This window comes from Oreochromis niloticus, linkage group LG3 (assembly GCF_001858045.2).
Source record: "Oreochromis niloticus isolate F11D_XX linkage group LG3, O_niloticus_UMD_NMBU, whole genome shotgun sequence".
Lineage (NCBI taxonomy): Eukaryota > Metazoa > Chordata > Actinopteri > Cichliformes > Cichlidae > Oreochromis > Oreochromis niloticus.
Window position 1 is genome coordinate 72,269,715 of NC_031967.2, and position 15,252 is coordinate 72,284,966.

Sequence of the window (15,252 nt, forward strand, 5' to 3'; positions counted from 1 at the left end):
TGATGCCATCTAAAAGCCTCCAATCCACTTTCAGTCACAGTTTCAAGGCTGTTTCCATGGAAACGGTAAGGTCAAGCAGGTATGAGCTCACTTCCTGTTGGTGGAGCCTTTGTGGAACAGGTGGATCGCTGGTTACTTGGAAACACAAAAACAGCTCAGACCACAGAGGAAAGGATGAGAGATGCCTAGGGGAAGCATGTATAATGCAAACAGAACTGGTCCTAGCACAGTTCAGTGTTGGTGCTTTAGGCTTGGAACAACAGACAGCATCAAACATGGACTCAGCTTCTGGCATGGAAAAATGAATCCATTTGGGCTCCAGGGGCATTTTTTTCATCTCTTTGATATAGACGACCTGATGCTGCTCTTACTGCTAACGTGTCTGTGCTGTGATGATGTAACAGCCACAGATCATCTCAGGGCTTCGTGCACTGATGGCACTGACGTCATGTGACCGAGCAGCCATAATAACTGTGTTATTGCAGCAGGAAACAGGAGAGTGAGTGCAGCAGCAGACACACATGAGCAGTGTGGGCTTTGTGCTTGGACATGTTTTTAAGGCTTTCTCTGCACTAAACTGCACTTTGTCTTTGTTTTCATTCTCTTGTTCACGTCTGTGAAGAAATGTTCAGCTCCATCAGCTGCTGCGCTTCACTCACATGTATGAAATATCCCCTTCCTGTGTTGTTGGAGGTGACGGAGGCCTGTTTCCTGCTGCTGCCACACTTTGGCTGTGTCCAAATTCAGGGGAAGGAGGATCCTTCAACTGCCAGGTAAATGGCCTGCATTTGTATAGCGCTTTACTCAGTCCCTAAGGACCCCAAAGCGCTTTACACTACATTCAGTCAATTCACCCATTCACGCACACATTCACACACTGGCAATGGCAAGCTACGTTGTAGCCACAGCTGCCCTGGGGCGCACTGACAGAGGCGAGGCTGCCGGACACTGGCGCCACCGGGCCCTCTGACCACCACCGGGTAGGATGGAAGTGAGCGGCTATTTTCCAGGTAAAATAATGGTCATTAATCTACACGCATTTAGGAATTACTTGGATAATTTCAGTGACTGAATTATTGCCACTCATTCGTACACATAGTTCTATTAATCTGCGCTTGATTACTCTGGAACCGGAACCGAATCTAAGTCCCAAAAAATTGAATTGTAGAACTGAAACTGAATGGTGAGAAGTGAAACTGAAATTATTTGAGAGCTACATTTTTAACTGATAAAATACAGTTTCAAGGCAAATGAATTCATTTTCAAAATATAAAGTTCTATTTCAATTTAGTGATGATCATTTTCAAACCAACATATTGAATTTCAAATTAGGCTAATTCTAATTCAGTTTTAAAAAGCATTTAATCAAGTTAAAATTCAGATTCAATCCGAGCAATTCAAATTCGAATTTAACTTATTCAAATTCAGTTTCTGATGGCACAGATTTGTGCCCATAGGGTTTGGACTTGCAACTTCTGATTGTTTGAAGTGACGTGAATGTGGCATCGTTACTGTGATGCTATTGGCTCAAACGTGTCAAGGTGTCAATCATGCAAATTAGCCAAAAGAAACCACAGTTACAGCCCCTCAGAGTTTAAAGGGCCAGAGACCAATTAAACACTCCATGCGCACGGCAAAAAGGGCCCATTGTCATGTAAATGTGTAGTTAATTCTTCAAAAATATTCAAAAACAAGCATTCGTAGGCCTTATAATAAAATTAAATCGTTTCTGCTCTTTAACACCTAAAAAAATTCAACTAATATGGCAACCAATGTGTGCCAAAATTGTAAATTTTTTGTAAACGTCTGGTTATTTATGTATTGACAGTGCTGTAATTTTTTAACTGTTTCACTTTAGAAACATAAATCTTTGCACAGGTGATGTTTATATGTTGGTTACTAAATTTCTGTAATAAAATGTGAACTGAAGTATATCTTTAAAAGGGTTATATGCTAAAAATAAGTAAATAAATTAGGCGAGGAAAAAATCTACTTACTTTTTCTGTGTCCAGTCTCAGTAACTTTGACACAGTAATATCTGCTGAAATATTTACACATCTGATGAAATTTCACAAGTGCTAGCTTTATTTTGATACCAAGATTGTATACACAGAGTTTGAATTTGAAGATAAATACTGTATTTTTGGGGGGCATTTCATTTTCGAGCAGGAAGCTCAGAAAACCCATTTGGGGCTTAAGAGGTTAAACTGAAATACACATACGGTGGCTTGCAAAATTATTCGGCCCCCTTGAACTTTTCCACATTTTGTCACATTACAGCCACAAACATGAATCAATTGTATTGGAATTCCACGTGAAAGACCAATACAAAGTGGGGTACATGTGAGAAGTGGAATGGAAATCATACATGATTCCAAACATTTTTTACAAATAAATAACTGAAAAGTGGGGTGTGCGTAATTATTCAGCCCCCTGAGTCAATACTTTGTAGAACCACCTTTTGCTGCAATTCCAGCTGCCAGTCTTTTAGGGTATGTCTCTACCAGCTTTGCACACCTAGAGACTGAAATTCTTGCCTATTCTTCTTTGCAAAACAGCTCCAGCTCAGTCAGATTAGATGGACAGCGTTTGTGCACAGCAGTTTTCAGATCTTGCCAGAGAAATCTCTTCACAAGAGCCAACAAAGTGAACAACAAAGTGATTTATACCTTGTTAATCTGCTCCTAAGTAGGATTTACTCAATGAATACATTACTGTGACAAGCAATCCAACATGTGCTTCAAACAAGTTATCATCTATTTTACCTGGCTAAAAGTTAATTCATATACAGCGAACGAGCCCCAGGTGTTAGTGTGGAATCATCAAACATAAATACAAGGAGTTTCTACAGCACTGACCTCTGACTTTCAGCTCCACCTTTCGCCTCAGCAGGATGTTTCCCTCCCTGCTGTAGACGGTGCAGGTGTAGATGCCACTCTCTGTGGGGTGTTTCAGGGTCAGGCTGAGGTCTCCAGTTTTCAGCAGGTCTTCATTCATCTTCATTCGGTCTCTGTAAACCTGGTGCTGTTCCTCAGGCTGGTCAGAGCCGTTCTCATACACGTGGAACTTCATGAAATCTTCTTCCACTCCACTTTAGCATCACGAGGTAGGTGAGGTGTAGTTTTGCAAAGTAGGTAGACCGTCTCCAACCCTGAATCTGCCTTCACCTGGGGGACTAATGGGACAACAAAGTACACATGAGCATTTTTTGACTAAATGAAGGGAAAACATGTATGACTGGTTCTGGTAAGACTCATCACTTGACTTAAGCTCAGTCACACATCTCCTTCTCTTCCATTCAGTTAGACTGAATAGAAGGAGGAGGAGTGGTAATTCCCTCCAGCTTCTCAATAAACCGAAAGCCAAGACACAGTGATAAGTCATTTGAAGGGCTGACTCTGAGATGTCTGAACACTAACTGGACTAACTCAGCAACAAATAAAACAGTTTTTTCTTTATCTATTGTCCACCTGTCCTGGCCACCTTGTATGATTTCTCGAATTTTGTTGTATTGTATTTTGCTTTGTATTGTAAGTTAGACCCTACAATAATACAAAGAAAACAGAGGAAGTCCCAACAATCATCTGACCCCCCCATGAGCAAGCACTTTGGTGGCAGTGGGAAGGAAAAACTCCCTTTCAACAGGAAGAAACCTCTGGCAGAACCAGGCTCAGGAAGGGGTGGCCATCTATTGCGACTGGTTGGGGTGAGAGGAGTAAACAGAATAAAGACATGCTGTCGAAGAGAGACAGAAAGGAAAGCAGCCCTACATACTTCTTTAATATGTGCATTGAAGGACATATCCTGGTCAAAAATGACTCCAAGGTTCCTCACAGTGTTACTGGAGGCCAAGGTAATGCCATCCAGAGTAAGAATCCAGTTAGATACCATATTTCTAAGATTTTCAGGGCCGAGTAAAATAACCTCAGTTTTATCTGAATTAAGAAGCAGAAAGTTATCCAGGTCCATCCAGATCTTTATGTCTTTAGGACATTCCTGCAGTTTGACTAATTGGTGTGTGTTATCTATGTGAAAGGTTAAAATTTGTTTAAAATATTAATATGGATTAAAATAATAGTTGACAAGTAAAGAGATATAGTTATTTAAGTTATTTAAGCAAACTCCTTAACATATACAACCCCCAAAAAACACTGAGATTGTCTAGCCAGATGCTCTTAGTACAACCAAGGTCTCGATTGAAGCATAGACGAGATTGGGCCTTTGCAGTTTCAGTGCCTAGACTCTGGAATTACTTGTCAGACAGGTACATTTACAGGGCTCTAGACTAACTTTTTGCCATGGGTGCAAATAATAATTAGCTAATATTATTCATGAGACTAAAGTCATCTCATTGTGGTAATGTTAATATAATATGGACAATATTATATGTATTGTCATACATATATATATATATGAGCTTGAACTCTGGGTCAAAGATGCAAGTAGCAGTTAATTATATTTCCTATCACCTTAAATCTTCACTCAAAGACAAGTATCTCTAACAGTGTATATACAGATGTATTATATATAAGAGACAAACATTGTTCTTTCAATATGTTGGCATTACTAAATTTGGCTCAATGCTTACATATATGTGTAAAAAGAAAATGTACGAGCTGTGATAACTGTTTCTGATAGAATGAAGAGTAGACTGATATATGAAATATTCCTTTATTGGGTGAGAAAATCAGACCATGTCATAACTGCTTTAAGTCATACAGAATAGATATCAGAGCCTTAAACAGGCTGACTTCTGCTAAATGGGTCAAACTGGGCAGAAACTATACAAACACATAACATCCTTATAGAATATGATGTAACACTATAGATCAACTTACCTCAGAATATATAAAGCATATAAACAATTACAGCAATATGATGCAACAAACACAGCAGTGCTACTAATCCAAAATACTCAAAGCTTCATAGAACTGAAACAAACATTTATTTTTAGCTCCATTCTGCTGCTGATACATACTTTAGGTTTCTGAATATTAAACTTGTTGCTGCCTTTCATAGTGTGTAACTTGAAGGCTCTGAGTACTTTCTCCCACACTGAAAACACTGGAATGATAAAATTATTTGAACATTACCTAATAAGACTGATTCAGGACAGACAATTAGTTATTGTAAACTTTTCTAGCAGTCCTTCACAAGCAGGGAACAGTCTGTCTATTCTCTCCATCTGTCAGCTGCTGCTGGCTCTTCCTCCTCCTCTTCCTCACACACTGCTGAGTTTGTCCTGGTGGATCATCAGGGGTGCAAAGCCTCACAGATGATGTGCAGCAGTGGGTCCCTCAGTCTGTCCTCACTCTGGACACTTGCAGTTGTCACACATGGAAATCAAATGTGTGATAAGCTGCAGGATTCAAACACAAGTGTAACTTATAAATACATGTTCATACTTTTATTCCACAATCAGAGAGAAAGAAACAGAGAGAGAGTGCAGGACAGACAGACAGGTGACAGTCTCAGGTGTACACACTGCTACAAAACAGCACAAGAGAAGGAGGATTTAGTGTTTGTGTTATTACGAGTGCTAAACAAGAAGAGTTCCAGATGGTCCAGTGGACACATGTGTGACTCCTGTGATTAAAGCATCTTTCTTTCAGCTTAACGAGTGAACCGTCAGCTCGTTCAAACACACGTTAAAGTCCGTTTGGCTCGACACCACCGAACAGAGGCAGCAATATAACATAGCTAACATTAACAGTGCAGTGAATCCTGCTTGTGCCGTCATATTCAGGACTGCAAACCGAGCAGCATCACTGACTTTCAGCTTGTTGTGTTTGTGGATATATGACTGACTTTAATTATCCACAAAATCATCACATTCCCTGTGAGATTAAGGTCAGCTATATATATATTTAGAAGTAGAGGCTTTAAAACCAAGTTACCGCTGAAAGTACAAACATCGCTAATGTCACATAACTTTGCCGACATGTGGCCAACAGTAATGTTTTAATGTTCTTAAACATTCGCACATAAATAAGTGACATCATATTCAGTACTTACTTTTGACAGTTCACTCTTCGGCCGCTCCCTTCTGCCGTATTTTGCGGCAAAATTATCCACACCCACCGCCGCGCTATGGATTGTGGGATATATGGGACCACGAAGCGTGCACCGGACCACGCTTGATATTTGGGGAAATCGACGGCGCATTTGGAGTATGCATTTGAAGTGCACTTTGAATTGGGACAGCCGTCGTCGCATGGCGGTGACATGCGTACTTCAAGCGTGCATACCCTGAATTGGGACACAGCCTGTGTCTTCCCCTACTCGGTGTCGCGTCGTTAACGTCTGTTCACCCTTGCTTCCTCTGTGTGTTCTGTTCGCCAGCCTGCCAACCTGCCTAGTTATTCTGTTCCCCCAGTTTAGTTAGTGTTTTCCTGTTCTGCTTCTTACCAGCAATAAAGCTGTGTATTTTGAGTTACCTCTGCCTCCGTGAGTCCTGCATTTTGGCTCCTCTCTTCCTGCCTGCCTACACACAGACATGACACTGACAATCTTGTGCTTAAAGTGCTTTGTCAATATTGTAGAAAATGTTATTGTAGAAAACTTAATCATCATCTTGGCTCCTCTGACGACCTGTTTGCTGTTGCATGCTGCTGAAAGGCAGTGGGGAGAGGGGACACTTGGGCAGTGCATTTATATATAATGTGTTTTCTGGATACACTGCTGCTTTTTCAGCATTCAGAGGTTGATCGCACCGTATCAGAGCTGGCTATGAATTTCAGACGGATCAGGCCTTAACTTAACACAAAAGTTATCAATAGTTCTTTTCATCTTTTCTTATTACCCACAGCTACATCCACTTCTGTCAGGCCTAGGCTGCTCACTAGGGCTGGGTATCATCACTGATTTCTATAATCCATTCGATTCCGGTTCTCAAAGTCCTGATTGATTCAATTTGGCCTCAGACAGTCAGAAATATTATAATTCTGATCATCAGTACTGACACATGTGAGCCTTCATCAGAATTGTGAACATCACAGCAGATGCCTTTGTGTGAAAGTAACTGAGAATAAAACACAGAAAAACATGAAGGCGGTTTTCCTGGTCTGGGTTTTTATAGCAGATAACCTTAAAAATATTCTGCAACATTCTGTAATTTTGCACAATTTTAAAAAGTTTACATTTCTTCAGTACTGAACAGCAGAAATTAGGCTTTCTTGTCCGAGGTCATTTAAGTGAAAAAAAAGAAAAAGAAAAGAAAAAGACAGCGGCCGACAGCGCTGTAAACAACGGTAGACTGGTGGGTAATAAGCAAATGAATAATGCAGAAAACAGAGATTTGAGACAGGAAACTGTTCTTGAAGTACAGAGAGAGAGAGATGGAGCTGTGCATGAAGTGTGATTTTTATCGTGGTGGAAGCAAAACAGCAAAATTCAGAGGGAATTCATGACGATGTTTATCAAATGTGAAGTGCAGTTTGCTGCTTCTTTTGCTGCTGGCTCGGTGAATTTTGGTTGGAGAGACAAAACCTGCAGCTCAGAATCAGCGCAAAAAAGACGGAAACACAGCGCGGACCCGACGCATCAGAATCGGTGAGCTCCGACAGCATGTCCATGTACGGGCCGTCGTGTGAGAAAGTCGAGAAAGACAAAGCTGATTCTGATGCTAATGTCTTTGTGTGGAATCCGTGTACCTGCTCTCATTTGCTGTTTGGTGGTTGTTGAAATAGTTTTGTGAGCTTTAATCTGAGAAACTGGCGTTTCTGGCAAAACACAGTTACATTTAAAAGTCAATTCAGGATTTAATGAATCGATATCGCTTTATTCAAGCTACTCACCTCCCTCTTCCACCTGTACTTTCAACTGGACCACGGCCAATCAAAGAGGTCCCGCCCCTGACTATCTCTGATTGGTTTAGTCCACGATAGGGACATAATGGTTGTCTGTTGTTGACCACACGGAGAGTTGCAGAGATTTTTTTTTTGTTACCCGAACAGTTGGTCGGGTAACAAAAAAAGTAAAATAAATCGGTGCGACCAAATATTTCTTTTAGTCGCACCAAATTGGTCGCACTCTAGAGCCCTGATTTATGTGGACGATACCTGGGTCAAATTCAAAACCCAAGAAGTAGAATCCTTCACTGCTCACATTAACGCTGTGTTCACCAGGGAAGACACAAAGGATAACTGTTTGCCTTTCCTGGACTGTGCCATGCGCATTGAAGAGAATGGAAACCTCAACATTGAAGTTTACTGGAGGCAAAGACACATGGACCAGTACCTCCTCTTCGACTCCCACCACCCTCTGGAACACAAACTTGGAGTAATCAGGACCCTACACCACCGGGCAGAAAATGTTCCCTCTAAAACTCAGGGGAAAAAGAAGTAACCTCTTAAAACACTTGGTTATGCTAATTGGGTGTTCATCAAGTCAGCAAAGATTCACAGAAAAGAAGATCAGACACCAACTAGCGAGGAGCAGAAAGACAAACACAACAACACTGTCATCCCCTATGTAGCTGGTGTATCAGAAAAACTCAGGAGAGTCTTCTCCAAGCACAACATCCCAGTGTACTTCAGACCCAGCAACACACTCAGACAGAAACTGGTTCATCTCAAAGACAAAACTTCAAAACACAAACTTAACAAAGTGGTGTATGCTGTACAGTGTAGCCAGGAATGCCAGACCTCTACATTGGAGAAACCAAACAGCCACTTCACAAGCGCATGGCACAACATAGAAGAGTCACCTCCACAGGACAAGACTCAGCAGTCCATCTGCATCTAAAGGACAAAGGTCACTCTTTTGAGGATGCCAATGTTCGCATTTTGGACAGAGAGGACAGATGGTTTGAAAGAGGAGTGAAAGAAGCCATCTACGTCCACTGTGAGCGACCATCTTTGAACAGAGGTGGTGGTTTATGGCACCAACTTTCTGCCATCTATAATCCAGTTCTGCAATCCCTTCCCAGATGCCTTAACGCCCACTCACACCCTGGGCCATCTGACCTCAGGAAATCACATGATAGGGTGCGGCTAGGTTTCACTATGGGTTCACCTGAAACCTTGGCTGATTGTGACCTACATCCATTTTCACACCTTGGCTCAATTAATTTGGTAGAGGATCAATAGAGGGTCCATGGCCCTTCAGGGGACACTCCCATAGGGCTTAAAATCTGGGACTGTCCACCAATTGCGTTTAGAACTGAAGAAGCTTCTTGGATGAGAGAGAAACATCTTTATGGAAACTTAAAGAAGTCCAGACACTTTTCTTTCCAAGCTGCTTAGACAACCTGGCAGGAGATGAAGTGAGAGAAACCAGTATTACAGGAGAAGAACATCCATGAAGGCGGATTCTCTGAGGACCGGAGACTTCAGCCTCACCTCAACTACACCTGCACGAAGTGATGGGAGAAGAACCGAGACTGAAAGATATTCAGCTTCAGGTCAAATTCAGCAGCACAATGGCAGAGAAAGAAAAGGAAAAGGAAAAAAGAAAACCCTGACCTGCCAGAACAATCACAAGTTTCTATCTATTCTGAAAAGGTGGTGGAAACATATCATACCAGTTTTGTTTCAAACAGCTTAAATTACAAAACTTAAAGCTATTGTTAAACTAAACTCTAAGATAATTCTTACGCATTATTTATTAAACACAGTCTACTTTGTGTTATCTGTGAGGACACTGATGATAATTTCACTGAGCCCTACACTTATATGGATAATAGTTTCTTATCACAAATATAGAGACAAGTTGAAGCTTTAGGTTATTCAACTTACACTTTTTAAGGTTCTTTGTTCATCAGTCTGCTGATGAGCCTTGTGTCAGCGCTGAGGTGGAAGTTGTGGGCTGTAAAGTGTGTTTGTCACAGTGGGCAGTTTCATGTCACATGGTTGACTTCCTCTTAAAAACAAAAGTGACCTTTTCTTTGTGTGCTTACAGTTGGAGAGTGTTTCTTTGTTCAGTCAGCAGAAAATTTAAAGGACTTTGTGTTTTTTTGAGTTTTTTTACAGGAGGATGAAGACGTTGCCTATGTTCCTGTTCTTCATAAATGGTAAGAAACTCTGTGAACAATGATTGAATACAGATCAGTCTGCACTCACACCACAGTTTAGGCAGATAATCTCACTGTGTGGTGTTTATGTGATGATTGAAATCCGTGATTGTACAAAATACAAATGATACAAATGAAATGCCCTTTGAGAGTTGGGAGAGTCTTCTGTCCAAGACAGAAGTAACAGAGAAGTAAGAGCTACTTCACGTTTCATGCCTTAGTTTAGGTCACATGTACACTTTGTATTTGATTTTGACTGTACTTGAGATGAATTACATATTTTTGCTTTTTAAGAAAATGTTTTCTTTAAAACTTGTAAACACTCAAATACAATAATAGGTTTTGTTGTGTTTTGGACAGATGTTGTTTTTGTTAAACGTTTAAACATTTAAATTTCTAAAATATAAACCAGTTCATTATGAACGACTGATGTTTCTTCAGACAAAAGCATTTCACATCTGATTACTCAATTAATCGATGGAATAATTGATAGATTACTCAGTTTCTAAAATAATCAATAGCTGCAGTTCTAGATGAGTGGCATACCGAGTGTCTTCTCTGTTAGGCTGCATCAAAGCGAAAGCACACAGGGTGACCCCTCAAAACAAAGAGCTTAAAATCTCTGTGTCTCTTTTGCTTTGGCTTAAAGGTGTGTGGTGCCCGTGCTGCTCATCCCCATCTACACTAACATCATCTTCATCCCTCAGATCAGACTGATCCATCACTGCAGATCAGCCACGTCTTTTTTCTTCACTGCTTTAATCTGCATTTCATGACTCTTACATGAACTAATCATGACAAAGTTTTCTTCAAACTAAACTTCCTGATACAGACCTGGCACATCATGAGCTTTGTTTTCTGTTTTTGTTATTTGTTTTTATTATTGTTCTAGTTTTAATTCTTAGTTTTATTTTTATTTATGTTATGTTTTTACTCACTGCACCACCTTTTCCAGCCTACTTCCTGTTTTACTTGAAGTTTCTTTTCTCTTATGAATTTGATGGCCTGCTACAAACAAAGACTTCCTGTTAAACCTAAAGCAAACTTTCTATATTAACACATAAGGAGTAGCTGTGTCCACATGTGGGTTCAGATTTAACAGGACTTTGTGTCGCTTTGAGTTGTTTTAAAGGAAGATGAAGAAACTGTTGGTGTTCCTGTTCCCAGCCTGTTTTGAACACCCCCTCTGACCCCCACACTGACAAATAAGACATATTAAGGATTGTATGAAAACTGTTGTTGGAACCATATTGAATTTAACCAGATAAACCTTCATACATATACACAAAAACCCTGCCCCCCACAAAAATCTGTCGGCCACTTGGATATGGTGTTCCATGTATGCCTTGCCTGCTGGCATCTTGCACCCTGCTGTTATGTGCTGGATTGTGTCAGCGGCATCTTTACACAGCTTGCACCTGGTGTGATAGACCCCAGCCTCTATGGATCTTGTGCTCAGAGCTTGTTCTTGTGCTGCCATGATTAGTGCCTCTGTGCTGTCCTTCAGTCCAGCTTTGTCCAGCCACTGGTAGGATTTCTGGATGTCAGCCACCTCCTCTATCTGCCGGTGGTACATACCGTGCAGGGGCCTGTCCTTCCATGATGGTTCCTTGTCTTCCTCCTCTTTCTTGGGTTTGTGCTGCCTGAGATATTCACTGAGCATGCGGTCGGTTTGGGCAATCTTCCTGATGTATTTGTGAATGTTCGTTGCCTCATCCTAGACTGTGGTGCTGACACTCACCATTCTTGGACAATAAGCTGGCCAAAGGAGGAGAAGCCACTGAGATAAAGACAAGGAAGCTCCCAACCATGCATGGAGGGTTTCACCTGAAGGCAGCACCCTGATGCTAAGCAGAAAGAGGGAGGGCGGGGAATGGTGAGAGTCAGCACCACTGTCGAGGATTTCCACGGTTTGGTTTTGGGACCTTTATTGCTTTTAACCCTATGGGATCGACGAAGATGCAATGGCGTGTCAAAATCACATGACCAATTTAAGATGCCACAGCAACAAGATGCAGCAACCCAGAGTCTCCTTTTCACCTTTGGTCGAAAGTGCGGATTTCAAACTATATACCAGTTTTAAAATTGTGTTGATAGGCCACGTAAAACCAGAGTTATGATAAAAAATACACGTGATGTTTTTTTATGAATAAAACAGTGGTGTTTATAGCGTGAAGAAACGGTAAAAACAGCGTTTTCGAAGGACAACGCTAGCAAACACTCTCCGTTTGCGAGTGAAAAAGGAAAAAACACCCCTTCCCTATTAGTGGAAAAAATTACCATGTCAACCAATCAAAAAATTATATGGCAACAAGTAGAGATGGTCCGATACTGACCTAAATTACTGGAACGGATATCGGCGAGAAATAAAAAATGTAATCCAATCCATTAAATATCAAAAAAGCAGCTCACAAAACTTGCGACACGGCGTAACTCGGCTCATAACCGTAGCACGTTGCAGCAGTATGCGTCACGTGATAGAGCGGCTGTGTGTATTTGTAGCCTCGCTACCAAACCAGCATTTCATCTCCGAGGAAGTTATCCCAGAGAGAAGTAAAGCAAGTGTGTAAGTTCATCTCTGAATGTTTGTAAAGCGTTCCCGCATTAAGCTTAACAACCGATATATGGAGCGACTGCCTCTCTCTCTCCCTCCCTCTCCTGCTGCTACTTCAATCATGAAACTGATCAATGATCAGCTGATCGGCTGGTAACTGTGCAGGGGCGGGTCTAGCAAAGTTTAGCCAGGGGGGCCGATAGGGCATGAACAGGGAAAAGGGGGCACAAAGACATACTTTTCTTTTTTATTCTCATTTAAAATGTCTAGCTTTTAATAAATAATTATCCGAATCTTACACCCAAAGTTTTAATCTGATGTAAAATGTATAGAAGTCCATTACTGTATATAGTAACTATAAAGTCTAATATACCCTAGTAAGCTATAGTACTTTTTCCTTTGGGAAGATACCATCTGTGCAGTCTGCAATTCTGTTGAAGAAAGATGTTGAATCTATTTAATTATTCTTGAAAAATCATTTATTTCTGTGCACTTTTTTTCACCCTGCATCAAATTAAAGTTAATTACATCGATTAAGCATCATGAGGTGGAGGGTGGGGGGTGGTTCCCTATTTTCTTTTGCTGAGAATTTGCAACCCTATTAGTTAGGTTGCTTAATATTTCTGCTAAGTACTCTTTAAAATACCAGAATAGGGAGGATGGAGCAGGTTTAAGTTTATTAGATTGATCAGTTTTGCTGAACTATGAAATATTTTGGGCGCAGTGTATTTTTTACATACAGGTATAACAGAATAGCTTTAGTGTTGTTGTTTATTTAAACTTGAGTATGAACTTATACAAAATGCAGCAAGATTTTAAAAAAACAGTTTTATTGATTAAAAAAACACTATATCGGATTCATATCGGTATCGGCAGATATCCAAATTTATGATATCGGTATTGGTATCGGACATAAAAAAGTGGTATCGTGCCATCTCTAGCAACAAGGTATTTGGTCGTTTGGGAAGAGGGGGGAGTTTTAAGGAGTGACGCAAGCGAGAGCAAGTGAGGGAACAAAAGAAAGAGAGAGAGCAAGTTTTGATATGTGAGAGATTTGTGACGTTTTGTGTGTTTGGAGACTATAGTTAGTGTGTAGTGTAGCAGTTGTTTTGCTTTGTGTGTCATTTGTATGTACTAGTGAGTGTCACTGTTGCTCCAAAAAAGCCATCAAAGGCAGATTGCAGTGTAAAGGCTGTCTCCATGTGGAAAGCAGGAGTGATACACCTCAAGTTGTCATAACCTGTGGTGTTCTCCTCTGTCTTATAGTCAGAGGTGGATAGTAACGAGTTACATTTTCTTTGCTACATTTACTTGAGTAAGTTTAAAAAAAAAATGTACTTCTAAAAGTACCTTTATGGCACCATACTTTTTACTTTTACTTGAGTACATTTGTGAAGAAGAAACAGTACTTTTACTCCGCTATATTTGGCAATATTCGACTTGTTACTTCTTTTTTAAATACTTAATTTCACACATTAGATATTACTACTAGTAATAGATCATGCCGCCAGCGGAGTTTCCTGTAACTCTTTCACTAATCAGATGTAGCCATGCAGTCACATGACCAGTTATACACTATGGCGGGAAGAGCGGCCCAAGAAACGAAAGCTGTGTCCCAATCCAGCGACCGCACGCTTCGTAGTGCGCATTTGTAGACCACTTACATCACAGTGATGCGACCAAGGGTGTCCCAATTTGAAGTGTACTCCAAATGCGGTCGACAAATGCACCGTTCATTTCCCCAAATTTGAAGTCTGGGTCCGGTGTAGACTTCGTGGCCCCACATATCCCAGGATTCGTAGCGCAGCTGTGGGTGGATATTTTTTTGGGAAAAAAATGATGGATTGCTGAAGAGCGGCGGCCAATGCCGAAACTGTTAAAAGTAAGTACTGAATATTATGTCACTTATTTATGTGCAAATGAAGAACATTAAAACATGACTGTTGGCCACATGTCGACAAAGTTATGTGACATTAGTGATGTTTGTACTTTCAGCCTTAACTTGGTTTTAAAGCCTTTACTTTAAAATATACGTTGTTCAATAGAGGGGGATATTATACCCCTTATGTCAAACTGAGTGATTTATGGCCCCCCCAATAAAATATTCATGAGCTCAGGAAGTAAAGGAAATAATAAAGGAAGTAATAAAAATATGATATTCATAAAAATTATGATTTTCATAAAAATTATGATATTTATCCAAAAATATGTTAGTTCATAGCTCATTGCTTTTTCTTCCCCCAATAAGAACTAATTGATTATTTAGAAAGATTTTTTTATATCAAATAGCATTCTTTTATTTTTAAGCTATTAAAAAAGTTTTTTACTTTTTTTTTTTTATGCTTAAAAAACGCCCTCTGGTGGTGGGTCAGCGCATGAGCGCGCAGCGCGCGCCCGCGCCCCCGCTCCTGTGTGTCTAGGCGCGCCCGTGCGCCTGTCTCCTGGACCGTGCTTGTTTCTCTGGGACCGTTTTTAATGGGTGAAAATGTGTTAAACCAGTATAAATGTGCTCAGTATGGGCGAGAAATACAGGTTGCATGCCTTTGGGGAAAACTTTATTTCAATTTATATGCATTTGTTTAATCCGAACAAGGAGATTTAAAATCAAACTCAGAGTCACAAAAAGAAAAAAGTCTCGCGATCTCCCCGAGCATAAACGCACCGCAGCTCCCAACATAAAAAACTT

The 15,252-nt window shown here is 40.6% G+C and overlaps 1 protein-coding gene across 1 annotated transcript in view; it reads left to right on the forward strand.

The window, feature by feature from the left end:
• Positions 1-9,917: 9,917 nt before the first annotated feature.
• The window catches only part of LOC109196955 (polymeric immunoglobulin receptor-like), a 73,507-nt gene continuing 68,172 nt past the window's right edge, over positions 9,918-15,252 (forward strand). The window contains exon 1 of the mRNA XM_025905218.1: positions 9,918-10,012. Within this exon, the coding sequence (XP_025761003.1) occupies positions 9,976-10,012 (37 nt within the window). The 5' untranslated portion in view covers positions 9,918-9,975. The remainder of the gene's footprint in view (positions 10,013-15,252) is intronic.